Source organism: Medicago sativa, chromosome 7, assembly GCF_051527215.1.
Source record: "Medicago sativa cultivar Bolivia chromosome 7, Bolivia_mono, whole genome shotgun sequence".
Classification (NCBI taxonomy): domain Eukaryota; kingdom Viridiplantae; phylum Streptophyta; class Magnoliopsida; order Fabales; family Fabaceae; genus Medicago; species Medicago sativa.
In genome coordinates this window covers 27,305,764-27,325,696 of record NC_140755.1, presented here as the reverse complement: position 1 = coordinate 27,325,696, position 19,933 = coordinate 27,305,764, and the positions used below count along the sequence as shown (strand labels likewise).

Genomic DNA, 19,933 nt, shown 5'->3' with positions numbered 1-19,933 from the left:
TAGCTCACTTGCAATATGAAGGAAGAAGATTTAGTGGAGAAGAAGAGAGAAAAGGGCGTGAGGCATAAGAGAGAAGGGAGAGAAGTTCTCCAACTTCAACCCTAGAGAGAGAAAGAAAAAGGGAAAATGAGATATTTTGCCCCAAAATCAAATAAATATCCTTCCCACGTGAAATTACCAAAATGCCCTTGCCATAGGCGTATTAAATACGACACTGATACTTTATCCATATTATGCTGACATGTCATAAAATATTAACTATTAACTTACTTTCCATGAATTAAATTCATCTGACACCGTCAACGGGTAATATAACGATACTGTCAGGCGGGATTACATACTCTGTGTCATCTCATATTCCTTACCTCTTCACTTTCTCTTGTTATCTGTTATCCATTATCATAAAAAGAGATCCAAAAAGAGACTAACACAATTCAAATCAACCGCCTTCTTGTATTTTTTGCACCTTCAATTGACAAAATATATGATCTTAAAAAATGATAAAATGGATACTATAAATGCCCAAAACGTTTATACATATAATCATTTTGACGTGTATGTTCGCGTTTGTCGATACGTATAATAGAACTTGTAAAATCTGATATGATTATTTATGAAATTAAATTGTTTTTTTTTAAGATGAAATTAAATTGTTTAACCGACAAACAAAGATAAACTCAAAAAAAAAAAATATTCAAGAGAAGATAAAATTAAAAGAAAAAATTTCACCGAAAGCTTAGTACTTTTATATAGAGGTATAGATATTTAAATTTTTTTATTATTTAATTACATAAATAAAATATTAAATTTTAAATAAAATATTTTGTATAAAAGGTAAAATTGAAAAGGAAAAGGAAAGGACACAGCAAAAGTTTATATTGATTGTATATGTAGTATAGATATAGGATTATGAAAACGATGAAGTTAAAATGAAAAAAGACACAAGAAAAAATTATTATCCTTGTATATATATACACACACAAAAATAGATAGATATAAAATATTTTTACGATTTAATTTGTTTACTGTTTGGCCAATAAATTTGCGTTACAAAATGCTAGAGAATAACTTTTTTTTTTATTTTCCAAGGAAAACCAGTTATAAGAAATTGATTTTTTGGAGAAGCTACTTAAAACAATTTTTCATTTGAAGAATTTTTTTTTTCCTTTCATATTTAACCGGTTCTGTAACAAACAAAGAGAAAACTCTAAAAAATATTTATTTTAAAAAATATTTTTTCACAAAAATATCTATAATCAACCGGTTATTTGACTACTTTATGTTATTTTGTATGTTCTAGCTAGTTTGAATGGTTGGTTGGACCATATAGTTTGGTGAGTATATTAATTTGTGAAAAATTGGAATGATGATGCTATTATATGATAGATCATAGATCCCTTCGTGCCAAATGATGGTTGATTAATTTTCCTTGAACTTACAGAATGATTCTACCACGACTCTTCTGCGAAGTTTCAAAAATTTGCATGCATGTCAAAGCTGCTTCAAATCTTTATTTTGTTTTTTTTTTTTGCATAAAGTTCAAACCTCTATATGTTATTTTATTGGTGACAAGAAAAGTTTGTAACTTTGAAATATCTACGTCAATGAGATGTACTTAATTAAAACAAAGTTTATTAAAAAAAATAAATTTCTAGAATTACGAGGTTGAAACCAGTTCAACCATTATTGCCCTATAAATAGCCAAATATTGGCACATTTCTAATCAAACTAATTTGAGAGCAACACAATATATTCTTAGTAGCTCTTAAACCTCTTACACTAGCTTCAACATATCATGGAACCTCTACTATTGGCCTTCACATTATTTCTTTCATCACTTATTTGCTACATAATTTTCCAGCCAATTTTAAACCGTCACAAAAACCTCCCTCCATCTCCTCTATTCAAACTTCCGATCATCGGCCACATGCACATGTTAGGTCCCCTTCTCCACCACTCCTTCGACAGCCTCTCCCAAAAATACGGACCAATATTTTCTCTTAACTTTGGTTCCGTTCTATGCGTTGTTGCATCCACTCCTCACTACGCAAAACAAATCCTTCAAATCAACGAACATGCCTTTAATTGTCGTAATGAATCAACTGCCATTAAACGCCTCACCTACGAAGCATCTCTAGCTTTTGCGCCCTATGGCGAATATTGGAGATTTATTAAAAAACTTAGTATGAACGAGCTTTTGGGCTCTCGTAGCATTAGTAGCTTCCAACACTTGCGTTTACAAGAGACTCACAACCTCCTTAAGCTTTTCGCTGATAAAGCGAAAAACTACGAGGCTGTGAATGTGACACAAGAGTTGCTAAAGTTATCAAACAACGTCATTTCTAAAATGATGTTGGGTGAAGCTGAGGAGGCTAGGGATGTTGTGCGAGATGTAACCGAGATTTTCGGAGAGTTTAATGTGTCGGATTTTATTTGGTTGTTTAAGAAACTTGATTTGCAAGGGTTTGGGAAGAGGATAGAGGATTTGTTTATGAGGTTTGATACGTTGGTGGAAAGGATTATTACTAAACGAGAAGAGATGAGGAAGAACAAAGGAAGGAAGGAAAATAAGGGTGAGCAGGGTGCTGAATTCAGAGACTTTCTTGATATCTTGCTTGATTGTTCTGAGGATAAAAATTCAGAAATAAAAGTTCAAAGGGTTCACATCAAGGCCTTGATTATGGTAATTAAATTTATCTTTACTTCTTTCTTTTATGTAAAAGTCGTATCTTTACTTCTTTCTTTTACTAAAAAATTTATAATTTTTTGTTAAGAACAATAATATTGAAGTATATGCATGAGCACACAATTTTATATGATCTTTCTATTCTTCCCGCTGATATGTCATAGTCAATATAATGATCAAACTTAATTTTTTTTTCTTTCAGTTTTAGCAAACTTAATTGGTACGAATTTGAATAACAAATATTCCCTTTGAAACATATTCAATGATGAGTTGATATTTCTTCTATGAGCACGTGACGTGCCTATTAGACTTAATCAATTAAATTTTGACAAAATTAATGTATTTTTTATTTTAATTTAATTATTTAATTTATATGAACCAACAGCCAAATTACATAATTCTTCGATCCATGGTTGACTTTAGTCATATGTAACTTAAAAAAGATGATTTTTGTTTTTTAGAGAAACTTAAAAAAGATGTACTATAATAGGTTGATTGTGTAGAATATTTTACAGCAACGATCAAATTATTCTCTTATATCATCTTCTTATCTCACACATGATGCTTATGGGTATGTGCTAATGTTTTATTATTAGATAAAAAATATTAATTATATTAACAAAATTTCTTTATGTAAAAAAATAACTAAATTACTTAATAAATGTGAAGTTAATCATTTTTGCCAATAAAGAGTATAATATAATTATAATTATGCATGCATACTATTAGGGAAAACTAAGTAAAAGTTAATGATTAATTAATTCTTTTAATTTCATATGTTTCACAGGATTTCTTCACAGCAGGAACAGACACAACATCAATTTCAACAGAATGGGCATTGGTTGAGCTAATGAACAACCCTTCATTGTTACAAAAAGCTCGTGAAGAAATAGACAATGTAGTAGGAAAAAATAGACTAGTAGATGAATCTGACGGTCCAAATCTTCCTTATATTCAAGCTATAATAAAAGAAACATTTCGTCTACACCCACCAGTTCCTATGGTCACTAGAAGATGTGTCACACAATGCAAAATTGAAAATTATGTGATCCCAGAAAATAGTTTAATCTTTGTCAATAATTGGGCTATGGGAAGAAACCCAACTTATTGGGACAAACCATTGGAATTTAATCCAGAAAGATTTCTAAAAAATTCAACAAATTCCAATGGGGTTATTGATGTGAGGGGACAAAATTTTCAGATTTTGCCATTTGGGTCAGGAAGAAGGATGTGTCCTGGGGTTACATTAGCAATGCAAGAAGTTCCAGCTTTGCTTGGTGCTATAATTCAATGCTTTGATTTTAATTTTGTGGGTCCTAAGGGTGAGATTTTGAAGGGTGGTGATATTGTTATTGATGTGAATGAAAGGCCAGGATTGACTGCTCCTAGGGTCCATGATTTGGTTTGTGTTCCTGTTGAAAGGATTGGTTGTGGTGGACCTCTTCAAAGCCTTGGATGTTGATTGTTTTCTTCAAGTTTTTCATGACTTGACTAAGGATTTATTTGAATAATAATAGTAATGATGATGTACTTGTTTTCTTTTATATCATTTGATTTGTTATTTAGAAATTTTAATAAATTCGACAAACGAACATCTTTTGTTCATGTTTTGTTGCTGTAAGAATTTTGTAATTCTGTCTTTTTTATTATTTTAACAATCATATCAATTTATTAAAGATGAATTTATGCCTATATTTAATAACAATTCATCATATTGTTATGTCAGCCTACATTATAACTGATTTCTTTAAATTGATTATAAATATTTAAATTTTATTGGACGTCAATCTAAATTAGTTTACGTTTTTTTTTTTTACAACTAAATTAGTTTACGTTGAAATTCCATATCTTTTTTCTCGAATAATATTTAGGCGTATGTATGTAAGGTGCAAAGCAATTCTTACTTATTCACAACTCCAAATCAAAAATATTTGGACACACATACATAAATGAAAAAAATTAAAAAAGAAATAAATTAGTCACATCATTTTTTTACTTTTATCTTTAAATTTTTCTTATTTATGTGTGTGGCTAAGTAATTTTTATTTGTGTTTGTGACCAACTTAGCCTTTCTCATAAAGCGCAAGGAGTTATTAGCTAGACTAGATAATCAATATAAGATAGAAATATTCTAAAAGTTTTTTTATAGCCTTGTAGGTAATAAGATCTTTGACTAAAAAATCTTGAAAATGTCATATTAAGTTGATCAGTATAGAATATCATATCAGTATAATGCTGAAGATATTGAAAGAAAATAACAAAAGCATTAACTAAACATAGACAAAATGGTGTGGTCCCTATAATCATATGGGAGTTTCTTAGAAGATGGTTTGTAGCATTAACTAAACATAGATGAAGATGGTTTTAAGAATATCCGTGTAAGTAAACTCAGAAATTGTGATTAAGTTGATGCATAATGGATGCACTAATGCTCATACACACATGACTCTTATACAACATATTTGTAACATTTACGAAGAAATGAAAACCATGTTTACAGGGAAGTCAGTTAGGGTTGCAGATGGTATCGTTCAATATGGGCTAAATTTGGACTCTAATTTTGGGAATTTTTGGATTTTCTACTGCTTTTATCAAATGTTTTGTTGGCAGATACCACTTGTACTGATTTTTCTAGAGGTTTCTAGTTTTTTTTTTGTGGGGGCTTAGCTCCTTTTATTTAAAGAAAGTGCTATTGTTGCAAATAAAAACAATTCTGATGAAGTAACCAAGCAATTGAGCTCAAGTGGTTAATGAACTTCACCAAAGACGAATCGTTCGAAAGAACCGAGTTCGATTACATGATGGAACAATTCTAGGTCAGATCATCCTTACCTCACAACCGAACTCCGTATTATCAGAGCTCATTTTCCTTGAAAACCAGATGTTTAACTAAAAATAACAATACGGATGAGGATGGTCGCAATTACTTGAATAACACCAAACTACAAATTGTATAAACAAACTTATTATATTGTTTCCCCTTCAAAAGAGAGGAGCATTGCCATGTGGCAACAATAGGGCATCACCCCTTCCCTTTGCGTCTCTCTTTGTTGTGCAATCAGAAGTCTCACATTGTTTAAAAAAGTGAATTTTGAATAAGAATAATTGAGATTGTGATAGGATCTATAAACTCAATGGTTTAAGATTTTGGAGAAAGATATGATGTTTAACTCACTTGTGTGGTTTCTCTTGATCCAGTGAGATGATCCCCAAGCTCTGATGATCCAACACTTTTTATCTCTTTTTTTTGTAAATTTGACCAAGATTGCTTTGACTAAGTGCTATAAATAGAAGCAAATGATTGATATTTTTTTGAAGCTTGAATGTTGTGGTAGTAGTGTTATCTCTTATTGCTCTAATGTAAGCATTATGTCTTTTTAATCGTTGTTATGGTGGTTGTGATGGAGAAGGTTTTATCAAATTGCTTTAGAAGCAAAAGGTTGTTTCAAATTATGTCTTTATCTGCAACATGGTGGTATCTAATATACACTGCTTCAAAGTATAAACATAATGGGAAAGAAAAAAAAAACTTGGTTTCAAAGCAATCAAATAAAACTTGGTTATTTAATTTGGCAATTAGGCCATTGAAAAAGAAGGAAACAAGCTCCTCAAACTTAGAATCATTGTTTCTAAATTTATAGTTGTAATTATGATGCATAATTATTTCCTACCTTTAACACCATATACTACTAAAGAATTACAAGATTCTCATCAGAGGCAAAAACAAACTAAAGATGGATTAGAGCTCTTCACTACCTAAAAAAAAAATGGAAAGGTTAAATAAGAACAGGTGTAGAAGAGATATACACACACACACTAATAAAAGTAGAGTATTTAGAACCAAGTCCTCAGTATATGAAAAAGAGGACTGTCTACAACACCAAACCTCAAAAAATTCTTTGGATTTGAAATTGTAAGATGTTCTTCTATGACTGCTCACATGAATCTAAATTCAAAAGATAGCAAGGAACATATTTAGGTGACACTGGGACCACTTTGGCTAGTTTCTTAAATGCAAAATCCTCTATGTTTGATAGGATTTTAAGTTTTTATAAGTTTCAAATAGATCCTTTAAGTTTTTTTAAGTTTCAAATAGGTCTTTTAAGTTGTTAATTTAATGTACCTATTTGAATATTTTAAGTTTTTAAGTTTCAAATAGGTCCTTAAAAAGGTAATAAGGACTTATTTAAGACTTAAAAAACTTAAAGAACTAACGCAGTATTTTTGTCAAACTTAAAGGACCAAAAGAAGTATTTTGCCTTTCTTAAACTATTTTGATTTGCTCTATCTACATAAGCTAGTTGAAATATAGGAATGTATTCAATTAACATAACAAACAAAATCAACTTCAATACACAAAGAATGAAACAAAGCATTTTCATCTAAGTAATGCTCTTCTATATACTTACGAAAATTCATAAAACCTTAAATTAAATGAAAAACATAAACCATGCAATATTCTACCATTCGTTTTCCTAGTACATCTCTTTGTTATTCAACCTGACATTATCGTTGACTATCAGGCCTCGTGGCAATGTCACGTAAACGGTCAACGACCACGCCATATTGACTAACAGATGAAATTGACGAAGGAATCAAATTGACAAACTATTGCTAATTTTATGAGGCTTTTGCCTTTCTCTAATTTGAGGGAAGTATTTGCAAGGATTTACAATTTTGAGGTTTTTTTTTTTTGGCTATTTACTCAATTTTGTTTCCTTAATTTTGTGTTTTTGTTTTATTGAAGAGATACATATTGTGGAGCCTATCAAAGCATCAACAACACCCAAAGTTGTTAAATCAAGTGATTGAAATCAAGTGGTTAATGAGTGTATCATTGAATGAATCGTTCGAAAAGAATCCAAATTTGATTTCTAGGTCAAACAATTCTTAGTCAAACTTACTTGCCTCATTGCCGAACTCCAGATTCTAGAGGTCCTTCCCTTAGGAATCAAAGGGTTAACATCCAGAGCTTCTCCAGAAATGTACCAGAGCATCAAAATGTATAGGTTAGCCAAAAAAAAAGTCTTTTATTATGACATTGTAATTTTTAGGCAAGTTTTGCTTTTAACACCATGTTAGTTCTTAACTTATTGTAAGCCTAAAACTGCAAGTTTTGGGGAAGCATTGTAACTTTTGCAACGCCAATACAATCGAAGAATACGGTGTCTGGGAGGAGGAGAAATGGAAGTGCATTGGGAAGTGGCAAATTATGCAGAAACTGCAGCTCAATTGCAGAAACAGAACATAGTTGGTGCTGCTACAAAAATTGTTGGAGACAAAGAATGGGACAAGGATGAGTCTAATGATTTGGCTTGCAACCAATTGGTGTCTTTGGAACTTGGGTAATAGCATTATGTTCAAATTGATTATACCAACTTGATCTTTGATTTATAATTTTATTTTCAACTAGTGTCTTAATTAAAGAGAACATATCAACAAAACATTGCATACTAATAATGTTATTTCTAAACAGGTCCACATCAATAAAAGTTCAGTGAGAATACTCAAATAAGTTTACATCAAAATACAATATCCAAAATCTTCATATAAAAAGAGATCATTTGTCAAAGTATTTGTAAAAGAGAAAGGCCACAATTAAGATAATGGTGGCATTCCTAAATACATCTCCATCATTATAAAAGTTCAACCATTATGTCTCAATCTCAACCTGCAAAAAAAGGACAAAAATTAAAGAGTGTTAGATTGAAACTCAAATATAGCTATTATCAATACATCAAATTACTTAAAAATGCAGTTCTTATACCATTCTGATTGATGCAACAACCACTTCATCACTGAAACCATTTGTCACATGAACTACAGTTTCCTCCTTAGCATTACGTGTCCACAACTCATCAGCCACCACATTACAGTGAAGTTCAGTGAGAAATGCAGAGATTTCATAAAGTATACCAGGTCTGTGTGTGTTGGTTGGAAAATTCAATTATGATGCGCACTTCGGTAGCTTCAACCCTACGCTGGGATTGTTTACATTTTTCATATCTGTACAGAATTAGAAAGGAAGAAAATTATAAAAGTCAGAAACTACAAGATTCTTTTACAGTCTATCATTTAGAACGATATTTGAAGAAACAACTTAATTAAGCATTTAAAAGGCAAGTTAAATATAATTACTATTATCATTACTGTTTGTACTTTACCTTCCTTTAGCCTGTCACTAGTGAAGAAGGCTAGTTAGCAACCATGAACCACGCCCCATCAGAGGATATGTAGGCCTTTGTTATCTGAAATAACTTCGACAATATCCGCAAAATCCCGTTTTTTTGCATTGTCAACCTGCAAAGATATTTCCATCATAGATCAAAATTTTACACTCACAGTTGGAAAAGGCTTAGTTGGTTGTTGTCCTTAATGAATCAAAATTGAAATTTCATATTGTTTATATTTGTTAAGTTAAAATTCAGTTAAAAAAGTAATTTTTTATTGTAAATTCAAAAAATGTTCTTCAGATGCATTTACATCAAACTTTTTGCCTAATTAAATTTGAATATACAATGATCCAATGGCACTCAAATCCAATTGTCTTCTCAAATAGTAATCATCGGTAGCACATAACCTTCAAAGTACTCTTACGCATGAAATCAAAACACACCTTGCATTCTTTGAAGAAACTGCAATATCGGTTCCGGGCATTTGGCAACAGAAAGGGAAGCTAAAAGTCCGGTACATATATCTTGTAGCATTGAAGGTGACTTGTCCTGAACCCACCTCAAATGCTCAATAGCAGTTTGAATCTCTCTTGCATCTGCCAAACATTTCAACAAAGCCACATGGGATTCCGGGCGTCCTATATCAGGACTGAGACTGCAGAGTAATTTGGAAGCAGCTGTCATATGTCCTGCACGGAAAACACACATCATAATATGTTGTTAAATGTCTTAGTATTTGACAAAGTAAAAAAAACATCCTAGCACGTAACATGCCTAGTTACAAATATTGATTGCAAGGAGGATTTTGAAAAAAGTCCACAGCCGCAACTTGGGCCACAACATCAATATCTTTTATGTCTCCGTGACTGCAACACAATTTCGACGGAGGCTACATCAGCAACATTCTATGAAGCACGGATACGGACACGGACACCAGACATGACACTGACATGCCGACACAGCTAATAATTTGAAAAAATCACATAATTCGGTGTAATTACAAGTGTCGGTGTCAACGTGTCCGACACCGGGACACGCCTAATCCGAAGAGTGTCCGTGCTTCATAGGCAGCATTAAACCGTGATTTCCCACAATATGAAAGACTGCAACGAGACTATGACCGTGATTTAAAACCTTGATTACAAACTAAATACATAAATACCTTTCTTGCAGAGTGACAATATAAATGAGCCCAAAATGTCTCTTGCGATGGTGATATCCTGTCTGACAGACTTGCTATAGAGCTCAAAAGCTTCTTCAAGTTTATCTTCTTGGCAGAACCCTTGTAAAAGAAAAGTGTAACTCGCACTATCAGGTTCAACTCCCTTGTCCAACATGCGATTAAACAACGTCTGAGCCTCTTCAATTAACCCCTCCTCCGAAAACTTGCGAATCAAAATATTATATGTTTTCAAGTTCCCACAACATCCACTCGCAAACATCTCATCCCAGAGCTTCCTCGCAGGGCGCAGTAAATCCTCCTTACAACACGCTTCCATTACATAATTATAAGACGAGACATCAGGATTCAACCCTTTCTTCTTCATCTCCTGAAGAACAGCATAGCCTTCTTTCACTCTCCCAGCTTCGCACAACCACGACACCATCACATTGTAACCCTCGACATCCTTGAAGTAATTTCGACAATCCAAAACACGAAACACCTCCAACAATTCATCCACGTTACCTACCCTACACAAATTCCTACTCAATCTATTCAAACTCGAAACACTCAAAAACCTCTCTTTCTCAACAACATAATTAAAAAACACGATCGCCCCAACAGGATCAATGTCCGAAACAGATTCAATCAACACATTAAAAACATCATCTTCAACAACAAAGTTACCACCAACAATAACCTCCCCAATCATCTTAGCTTCTGAAATCCGCTTCTCCGAAACCAACTCAAATATAAACCCTTTATAATCCCCACTTCTAGGAGCCACACCCAACTTCCTCTTCATCTTCAAAACCTTAATCTCATCAACCACATTCCCCATCTTCCTAAACTCATTAGCAACAACCCAATACGCCATAAAATCAGGCTTCCACCCTCTCTCCCTCAACTCACCCAACATCACCATCGCCTCACTCACCTTCCCAACCTCACACAAACCGTTAACAATCATAACCGCCACAACCGAGCCATTAATCTCAAATCCACATTCCCCAACCTCATCCACTAAACCCAACACTTTCCCCATATCACCCTCCTTACAAACCCACCAAATAAAAACACCAAAACCCAACGTACTAAAACGTACACCCCTAACAATCATTTCATCAAACACCTTACGTGCATTTTCAATATTACAACCAGCAAGTGCAGCTAATAAAGAATTACATATAGGGGCGCCCATTTGAGCGATCAATTCAACAACATCGTTGAAGATTGAAAATGCTTGATTTAAGTTGTTTCGCGCAATGTGGCTTGATATAACAGCACAAAAAACTGAAGGGTGTATTTGAAAATTCAAAAATTGAGCTTTTTTGACAAGTGCAATAAGAGAGTGTGAATGTGAATGGTTTTGTGTTAAGGAAAGTGATTTGAGAATGGAATGAAAAGTTTCCGCATTGTGAGTGAAATTGGGTTGTTGAGAAACCCAATTGAAAAAACCTAAAGCGAGAGAATGGTGATTAAGGAGAAAAGGGTCAATGATTGAAGAAACAAGTGATGGTGTTAGATTGTGTTTGAGGTTGTTGTGAATGTTTTGTTCGATTTGTGAGTTCCATGAATAATAATGATGATGTTTGTGTTTGGTTTTTGTGTTGTGGTTTTTTGAGGTTGTGATTATTGTTCTGCTTATTCTTTTTGCTAATTCTAGTGTTGATGTTGCAGGTTTCATGTTGAACTTGTTTTGGTTTTCTTCGTGCAGGGAGAAAGAATACGTACGAAGAGGATATGCACAAACTAATTTAATAGAGTTAGTAACTTTCATGGACGTACTTTTTGAACAAGTGATGCATGGACTAAACTTTTAATTCGTCGTATATATTGATTTTTCAACTAGCATTTTGTTTATTTTATTTTGAAATGACGAGTGTTATTGGAACAATTATTTTTGGTTGATAAAAATCTAGGGATGGCAATTTGACCCAAGCCCAATGGGCACCCGCAAAAAGTACTCATGGCGGGCGGGTAAATACCCGTATTGTTGGGTATGGGCTTGGGCACGGGTAATTGCCCGCAAATTTGAACGGGTATGGGTGCGGGTACGGGCACTCTAGTGCCCACCCCGCCCCATGCCCGCACATTATATAGACTACACCAATAATTTTATTTATATTAAATTTAGTTAATTAATCCTAAGTTTTGATATTTATTGTAATATGCACTTGTTTTTTATATTTTAGATTCTTTTTATTTGGCTAAATAATATGATGCGTAATATTTTATATGTTAGTTTAGCATATTTCATATCATATTTTAATTATGTTGTGATATTTTTTGTTATTTATTATATTTTTCTTGTGAAAGTGCGGGTAATGGGTGCAGGTACGGGCACTTAGATACCCATAGGGTATGGGGACGGGCACCAAACTTATTGCCCACGAGGGTATGGGCTCGGGTATGAAGATTTTCTTAAAACGCGGGTATGGGGATGGGCACTATGGTACCCTGCCCAATGGGTACCCATTGCCATCCCTATAAAAATCATCCCTTTGAGTTGTTTTTCTTCTGTCATAATTGAATAAGTGATTTTACATATTTTCTATTTTCTTTCGTTTGGTTTAGTGATTTTGTCGTCTCTGAACGACTTTGTTTGTTTTGATTTCCCGTCTTTGTGTGGTGTGTCTCTGATTTCCCGTCTTAGTGCAGTGTTTATTTGATTCAGGTTGAAAGATTAGCTTTGAGCAAGTGCAGATCCGATCAATGACAATGACTTTGGCGTCGTCAACGTTGCAGATCTGGAGACATGAGTATTTCGGACACTTGAATATAGTCATATTAGTCATGTTTGTAGGCATATATACTTTGTCGTTTTATGCTACTAACATGGATGTTGTGAGTTTGTTCACAGATTTATCCTTTTTGTTTTTAGCGAATTTGGATTTGTATTGTATCGATGTACTCTATCAATTTAAATGAATGAATGTCGTTTACTTTTGTCAAAAAAAAATTATTTTTGGTTGACAACTTATGCGGCAATCATAATTTACAAAGAAAAAATATGTATTTGCACGAAAACCAAAGCAATAAAGAGATAAAGTATAAAATAATGTGAGTATGAGAGAGAAAGTTGTCACAAAAGTTCGAATATCATTTCTCTTTTGAAATACCTTGTTTGAAATTGGAGGGCTTCTATAGAAAAACATTTGAGTAAACAAACAATTACCCCTCTGAAATTGTAAGTTTCGTCAATTACCCCTGACATTAACAAAACTTCAACTGAAATTGCACAACGTTAATCAATTTACCCATCCGTCAAATTATTCTGTTAGTCAATATGACGTTTTGCAAATATCCCCCTGAAGCTTTGCACTTATGTGCAAAATGCCCCCTGAACTTGGAAATTTATATTTTTTTTTCCTTATCCTTATAACTTAAAAGATATTAAAGACAAACAATTAACGGTTAATTTTAATACTTTAAACTCTACAATATTATAAGATATTATAAGAAATAATTCTCAAGCTATTATTCCAAGGAAAAACTCACAAGCAGCAATTCTTTCATTTGTATTTGATTCTTTCTTAAACAATGCTATCAGTTCAGAATCAACATCAGTTTCAGATGTGAGCCACCTACATTGACCACAAACATCCGTGGCAAAACATCACAAACATCTGTATACATATGCACCAACAAATTTGACAAAACATCGTAAGTTTGACAATGATTTATGATGAGTATTCATGCAGCCAATGACTTGGATCGTGATATATAACTTTTTTTGCAAAGGAACTATGATATATAGCTGAAAAATGAGGTTCATAATAGAAAAATTATTGAAGAACATGAGGATATTGTCAGGAAATTTTAAGAGGAGACAGAAAAATGAAGACTAAAAGGAAGTTATTCACACATACAATAGAAAAAAAGCTTTAGGTATGAACTAAACATAATAAATAGGTCAATAACAACATTGATTTCAATCATTACGTTACATGGTGCTTATGCCTTTCCACACTACATCACCCCAGTTTAACAATCCAATAATACTTTAAACTCTACAATATTACAATCCATTTAAAGTTAGTCGTTAATTATTTGTCATTGATATCTTTAGAGTCAAGGATAAGAAAAAAATATATATAAAAATTTTCAAGTTAGGGAGTATTTTGCACATAAGTGCAAAACTTTAGGGGGGTATGTGCAAGACGCCACGTTGTCTCACAGAAGAATTTGACGGAGGGAGTAACTCAATGGCGGAGCCAGAAAGTTTGAGCAATGGGGGCACTATTTACATATAAATTTTTTATTTTTTTATAATGTAATATATAAATGTTATAATTATTTTTGGGTGTTTTTTTATTAGATGCCTCAAAATTAAGAAAATATAGTAAGTGTTTCAAAAAATACATTACCTGGAATTTTTTCTTTTTAAAGAACATTACCTAGGATTTTTATTAACTAGGAAAACGTATATTTTTTTTAGGGGAGGAAAACATACATATTATTTATGGTCTTGGTAAAAAAGATATTATTTATGACATGTTTTCACTAAGAGTAAAATAAAACAACAACAAAGGGAAGAAATGAATGCTTGTCAAAAAAAAAGGGAAGAAATGAATGGATTATTTTTCAGTGAATGAAACTAATGGGTAGTATATATTTTTTTTTAGAGAAACGGGTAATATATGTTGTTATATTGTATATGTGTATATTAGAATGTCATGCATATATGTATAATAATTGTATACATATATATGTTGCACAGAGAAAATAGTGGGGGCACGTGCCTACAGAGCTGGCAACGTAGCTCCGCCACTGGGGTAAATTGATTAACATTGTGCAATTTCAGGCGGTAATTGAAGTTTTGTTAATTTCATGGGGGTAATTGGCGAAACATACAATTTCAGGGGGATAATTGCCTATTTACTCAAAAACATTTGGATTAGGTGGTAAATGATGTTTTTATGCTTAATCAAAAGTTATGCTTTGAATTCTGCCATGAATATGTAGCATTGTTAAATCCTTGAAAGAGCTTTGTCATTCAATATTGTCTGGATTTGTCTTTCCAATTACGTGTAGAGAATACTTTAATTAAAAACGAAAATTGGAGGGCTTGTTACAAAAAAACAAAAAAAAATATATATATATATATATATATATATATATATATATATATATATATATCGGAGGGAATATGAGGTAATTGTCATTTTGATCCCTGGATGTGTAACAAGTAGCCGCAATAGTCCCCAATGTATCGAAATTTCAAAATATATAGTTACTGATTGTGCACTATGTTAATCAAAAGTCTCTTACGATAAAATATTGTCATATTAGTCTCTCTTATCATTTCAACTCTATAAATACCAACTCATATATATTAGTCCCTATATGAAAAGAATTAATGTAACATTTATGGACTATTTGAATTTCAGGGAATATTTTGACTAATGAATGGCACAATCAAGGACTATTTTAGAATTTTGATACATTGAGTGAATATTGTGACTATTTCTTACACATTCAGGAACAAAATAACTATTACTCTAAAGGAATAACTAGTAAATTAGTTTATAACGGATAGTTAACATACTTATTTATAATTGATAGTGGATAAGTTAATTGATTAAATTAAACTTTTTATGATTAAATTTATAATATTTAGAGGATAAATTAATTTATAAATATAAAATGACATAAAAAATATATGTTAATTGATATTTAATTTTTATGTCAAAATAACAGGGATAATTTTAAAACGCTATAAGTACTTAAAGTTGCCAATAATATCCCATTGTTTTTGGAACATAAGAGTCACTCAATAATTTATTTTTTTAAGGAAAGAGTCACTAAACAATGTTGCTATGTTTCATTCCCTTGGTATAAGTCACCTTCTCATTCCCACATTTGATACTATCACTCCTTCTATACCAGAAAATCTTGAACGCTCTCCCACACCAAACATGATCTTGAAAGTTCTTCCTCAAATCAACATTGAGGACCTTGAATAGAATCTTCAGCCTGCAACACAATTGAAATTCATTTCAAATAATCTATATTCCATTTCTGATTGAAGCATTAAAATCACTTTTAGTGTATGTTTTTAACCAATGTACTCAAGAGCATATTTATTCTCTTTTTTCTCACTCTACTAGTTTACAGAAGCTTATTCAATGAATTTCAAGTTCCTAGTGAATATAAAGATAAACAAAAAGCATAGCAGTGAATGGGAATGGAACCATTTGGAAAATTGGGGATTTTTTTTATGTGTCGATAAGATATTTCCTGCGATTAGTATAACTTAATACAAAGTACAAAAACTTAATAAAAATGATGACAAATTTATAACTTAATAGAAAGTACAAAGCCTAAGACTAGGTAGTATAATAATAGAGAAAAGATGACGGGCAAGGCAACGGCCATGTAAACAAGTTTACAATAACAGATAAAAATGTAGTATTTGAAAATTATTTTTGAAAAGGTTGCAAATATTTAGCATTAGATGGCAATATGATTGATTCTTATTGGATCTCCATCTTCTCGACAACTGTATATTGTGTCTCCATAATTACAATGGCAATGCAAATCAATCATATGAATAATAAAATAGCCGGTATAAATCTAGAGTTCAGTTATGCTTTATTTAGGCAATGCTCCATTTAACCTATGTAGGGTCGTCTGGATGCAAGACATGTGACAGAAAAATCAAGGGTTGAGATTTAAAATTAAATAACAGATGTTTATTTAATAAAAATAATAAATTGTATCATCTTGTTCCCTCTTCCTTTATGTGTGACCACTCTTGCCTCTTTCTCTCATCATGTCGCCGTCAACCTCCGTCCACTCCATCGTCATCAATCACAACGTCCCCCCTCTCCCTCTTATTTCAGCTCGGGTCGTCACCCCTATCATCCCAACACCGTCACGCAGCCTAGGTCAAAAACGGATCCATCGCCGATGTTACTGATCTGTTGGTTTGAACGTTGTTGTTCCAACCTCCACCATTTTGTGTTATCAATCCATTAAAATTTGATACAACCCTTTGTAATGTTAACAATCGTGCTTTTGAAATTAAGTTGGAAATTTTGTTCAAAAGACATCATCATATCAATTAGATTTAGAAGTAGTAGCTTCCTTACATTTTTAGCAGTAGCACGATCACTTCTTAGGATCTGTGAATAGGATTTGGATTGTAAGGGCGATGGGCGGCAATGAGAGGCTATGAGAGGAAGTGGGCGGAGGTTTGTGATGGGCGGATACGTGATTGAGGTGATTTGTAATTTTTTTATCAAACATACACTTGTTTTTTAATTTAAAATTTCAACCGTTGAATGTTATGTTGCCGCGTGTCTTGCTTCTGGACCCTAAATGGATTAAATAGAGTATTGTCTAAATAGAGCATACTTGAACTCATAAATCTAACAAGTTATTGAAACATGGACGGAAACATAGTTTCAGATAATCCACGTATCCTACTTATTACGTAAAACTATGAACCATCGATGGAGTGAGTTCAAGGTGGCTCATACATTTTATATAAGTCGATGTACCCGGTTGGCCAGCTGGTGTTGGCTTGGGATCTTGGAGTGTTCTCCACTCAAGATCTCAGGTTTAATTCCCCCAAATGCCAATTACAGTGAGCTATTTGATCCATACAGAGCTCAGGATTTAAAGGATGGGATTAGACTTCTCATATTAGTCGGTCCTTAAACCGGATACTAATTTAAAGAAAAATATAGATTCAGATAAAAAAGTAACACTAATAATAACAAAAACAAAATTTTAGGAGCCATAGAAAATAACCTCACGATCAACTTCTATAGATTGGCTCATGAACAGCCTTCAAAACCTCAAAAAGAACATTAGCAGTCTCATATGCCTTGGTAAGTTGTTCCCTGAAGGAGACACAAACTATCATTATTCATCATAAACTTGCTAGAGAAACATATCAAACAAGATATTATCTAGAGAACCAACCGGTCAGCTTTATCAACAGTATTTTGTGAAGCTTCGATATATTTTCTGTAGTAATATGGATAAGAAGTTTGCATCTCAAGTGCATCACTTTTCATTACCCTTCCCTTCATAGTTGTATCATTTTCCTAGCAATTATAGAAACAAATAAAAATACAGAGACTTAGCATAGAATTATTTAAATTATGATGGAAATGCTAACATGTGCCCTTAAGGCACTTGTTAGTGTGCGAAAGATAGAAATTTTGCATCAGAAATTGTGTATACTAGTATTTCTTAAGAGTTAAAAATTGTTTTTTTCAAGATATAATTATCATCTGAGTTACTTAGCATGTGTGTCATCATAGTACAAGTTAGCATGACTCATATTATAATAGAGGACCATGGCCATCGAATATTAATAAAGTTAACGCATCTATTTATTTTATATAGCATCACATCTAATTAGAGCTATCTATATTTCATATACCAGAAGGTTGATGCCCTATATGTTCAAGAGTAGAACAGTGCACCCTGAGCAAATGCATATGAACAACACTCACACACAAGTATAACAATAATAAAATGTTTCCCAAAATGTTAAATAGAGCAATGTAGAACATGTTACATGCAGGAAACATGATTTTGTCGATCGCAAATAGCAGAAAATAGCAGTTTGTTCAAATTTTATTACACAACAATGTTATAGCACCAGCACCACCATGGGCGCTATTGAACAAAAAGCGTAAAAGGAAAATAGCAGTTTGTCGATCGCATATATTGGAATAATAGCCATTTGTTCAAATTCCAGTACGCGCCACTATTTAACACCGAAAAGGAAAATAATCAAAAGAAGGAAGTAGATGTTACTCTTTCAAGGTGTTGTAGAAAGGCGGATTTGAATTGGCGAACACCACAGCCACTTGAAGTATGGTCCAATCTGTGAGCTTTCTCAAAAGCGTAAAAGCGACCTACAATACAATAAAATCGATATCGCCAAACACAACATAGCATAACATGACGTATGAGTAATTCATCAATCCAACACCTGAATTTTTTATTTTTATTTTTGTATTAACAAATTTCAAGGTGTAAATGTTGATCTGGTGAGTTACTCTATAATGTATCATTGTAACGATGAAAATGGAAGAGAATAGAAGTTGCAAAAACACTTACATAAATAAGCAACTCTAGGATGGGTCTTTTCAACTTCATTAGCAACACGAAGAATGGGTGCAATTTCAGCTAGAGACGGAGGGACAGCTTCACTGTCAAATATTGACTCTCCAAGATTCCCTGCCGTCTGCCTCCTTGGTTCCGATGGCCCCGGTCCCATTGAAGACGACGATGACATTCTGAGATTAAATCAAACTGTCTTCCACACAATAAAACAATCAAAACAAAGGAAAACGCAAAGATGAATGGAGGGAGAGAGAGAGAGAGAGAGAGATAGAGAGAGATAGAGAGATAGATAGATAGATAGATAGATAGATAGATAGATAGATAGATAGATAGATAGATAGATAGATAGATAGATAGATAGAGAGAGAGAGAGAGAGAGAGAGAGAGAGAGAGAGAGAGAGAGAGAGAGAGAGAGAGAGAGAGAGAGAGAGAGAGAGAGAGAGAGGTAGCGTACCAAAGGAAAGAGAAAACGAAAGGGAACTGAGAATGCAGAGAAAGTGAGAATTTAGGGTTTGTTGAGTTGAAGGGAAGAAAACCTAAAAGTGAGTTACTATTGTCCGTTATTACAGACACCAGTCGCACACAACACAATTCAAAACACTTTTTTTTCACTCCTTTTTCTTGTATAAACTGCAAGGAAACTCGGCAAAATTATTCGTATTCTTTTTAATTGTATTTATTTTGTTGTATATATTTTATTGTATTATATTGTGTAAAAAATTGAGATAATATTGTAAAATGTTTCTTTTTTTGGTACAAAATATTGTAAAATGTTAATTTTAGTTAATTCGTCTTATGGGTTTTTAAATTTAAATTCTT

The 19,933-nt window shown here is 32.8% G+C and overlaps 2 protein-coding genes and 1 pseudogene across 3 annotated transcripts; 1 reads left to right on the top strand and 2 right to left on the bottom strand.

Moving 5' to 3' along the window:
* Positions 1-1,725: 1,725 nt before the first annotated feature.
* On the top strand, positions 1,726-4,408 carry LOC146905296 ((2S)-flavanone 2-hydroxylase-like). Its single transcript, XM_085725802.1, has 2 exons — positions 1,726-2,683; positions 3,474-4,408. The coding sequence occupies exons 1-2, from the start codon at positions 1,796-1,798 to the stop codon at positions 4,146-4,148; spliced, it is 1,563 nt and encodes a 520-aa protein (XP_085581928.1). The 5' UTR covers positions 1,726-1,795; the 3' UTR covers positions 4,149-4,408.
* A 4,714-nt stretch (positions 4,409-9,122) lies between these two features.
* On the bottom strand, positions 9,123-11,801 carry LOC146905295 (pentatricopeptide repeat-containing protein At5g14080-like; annotated as a pseudogene). Its single transcript, XR_015019241.1, has 2 exons — positions 10,022-11,801; positions 9,123-9,548 (listed from the first exon to the last, which is right to left on the bottom strand). The product of XR_015019241.1 is annotated as a pentatricopeptide repeat-containing protein At5g14080-like (transcript).
* A 3,965-nt stretch (positions 11,802-15,766) lies between these two features.
* On the bottom strand, positions 15,767-19,318 carry LOC146905294 (callose synthase 3-like). The gene is made up of 5 exons (XM_085726984.1): positions 19,109-19,318; positions 18,803-18,903; positions 17,957-18,081; positions 17,783-17,874; positions 15,767-16,000 (listed from the first exon to the last, which is right to left on the bottom strand). The coding sequence occupies exons 1-4, from the start codon at positions 19,284-19,286 to the stop codon at positions 17,790-17,792; spliced, it is 489 nt and encodes a 162-aa protein (XP_085583110.1). The 5' UTR covers positions 19,287-19,318; the 3' UTR covers positions 15,767-16,000; positions 17,783-17,789.
* Positions 19,319-19,933: the final 615 nt, after the last annotated feature.

What these genes read in the sequence shown, in the direction of transcription:
- LOC146905294 (XM_085726984.1), bottom strand. Translation starts at nt 19,286, where the DNA reads ATGTCATCGTCGTCTTCAATGGGACCGGGGCCATCGGAACCAAGGAGG. An exon ending in TTCTACAACACCTTGAAAGA is followed by an intron (nt 18,082 to 18,802) that starts GTAACATCTACT and finishes TATAATTGCTAG; the next exon opens with GAAAATGATACAACTATGAA. An exon ending in ACTGTTGATAAAGCTGACCG is followed by an intron (nt 17,875 to 17,956) that starts GTTGGTTCTCTA and finishes TGTCTCCTTCAG; the next exon opens with GGAACAACTTACCAAGGCAT.
- LOC146905296 (XM_085725802.1), top strand. Translation starts at nt 1,796, where the DNA reads ATGGAACCTCTACTATTGGCCTTCACATTATTTCTTTCATCACTTATT. An exon ending in ACATCAAGGCCTTGATTATG is followed by an intron (nt 2,684 to 3,473) that starts GTAATTAAATTT and finishes TATGTTTCACAG; the next exon opens with GATTTCTTCACAGCAGGAAC.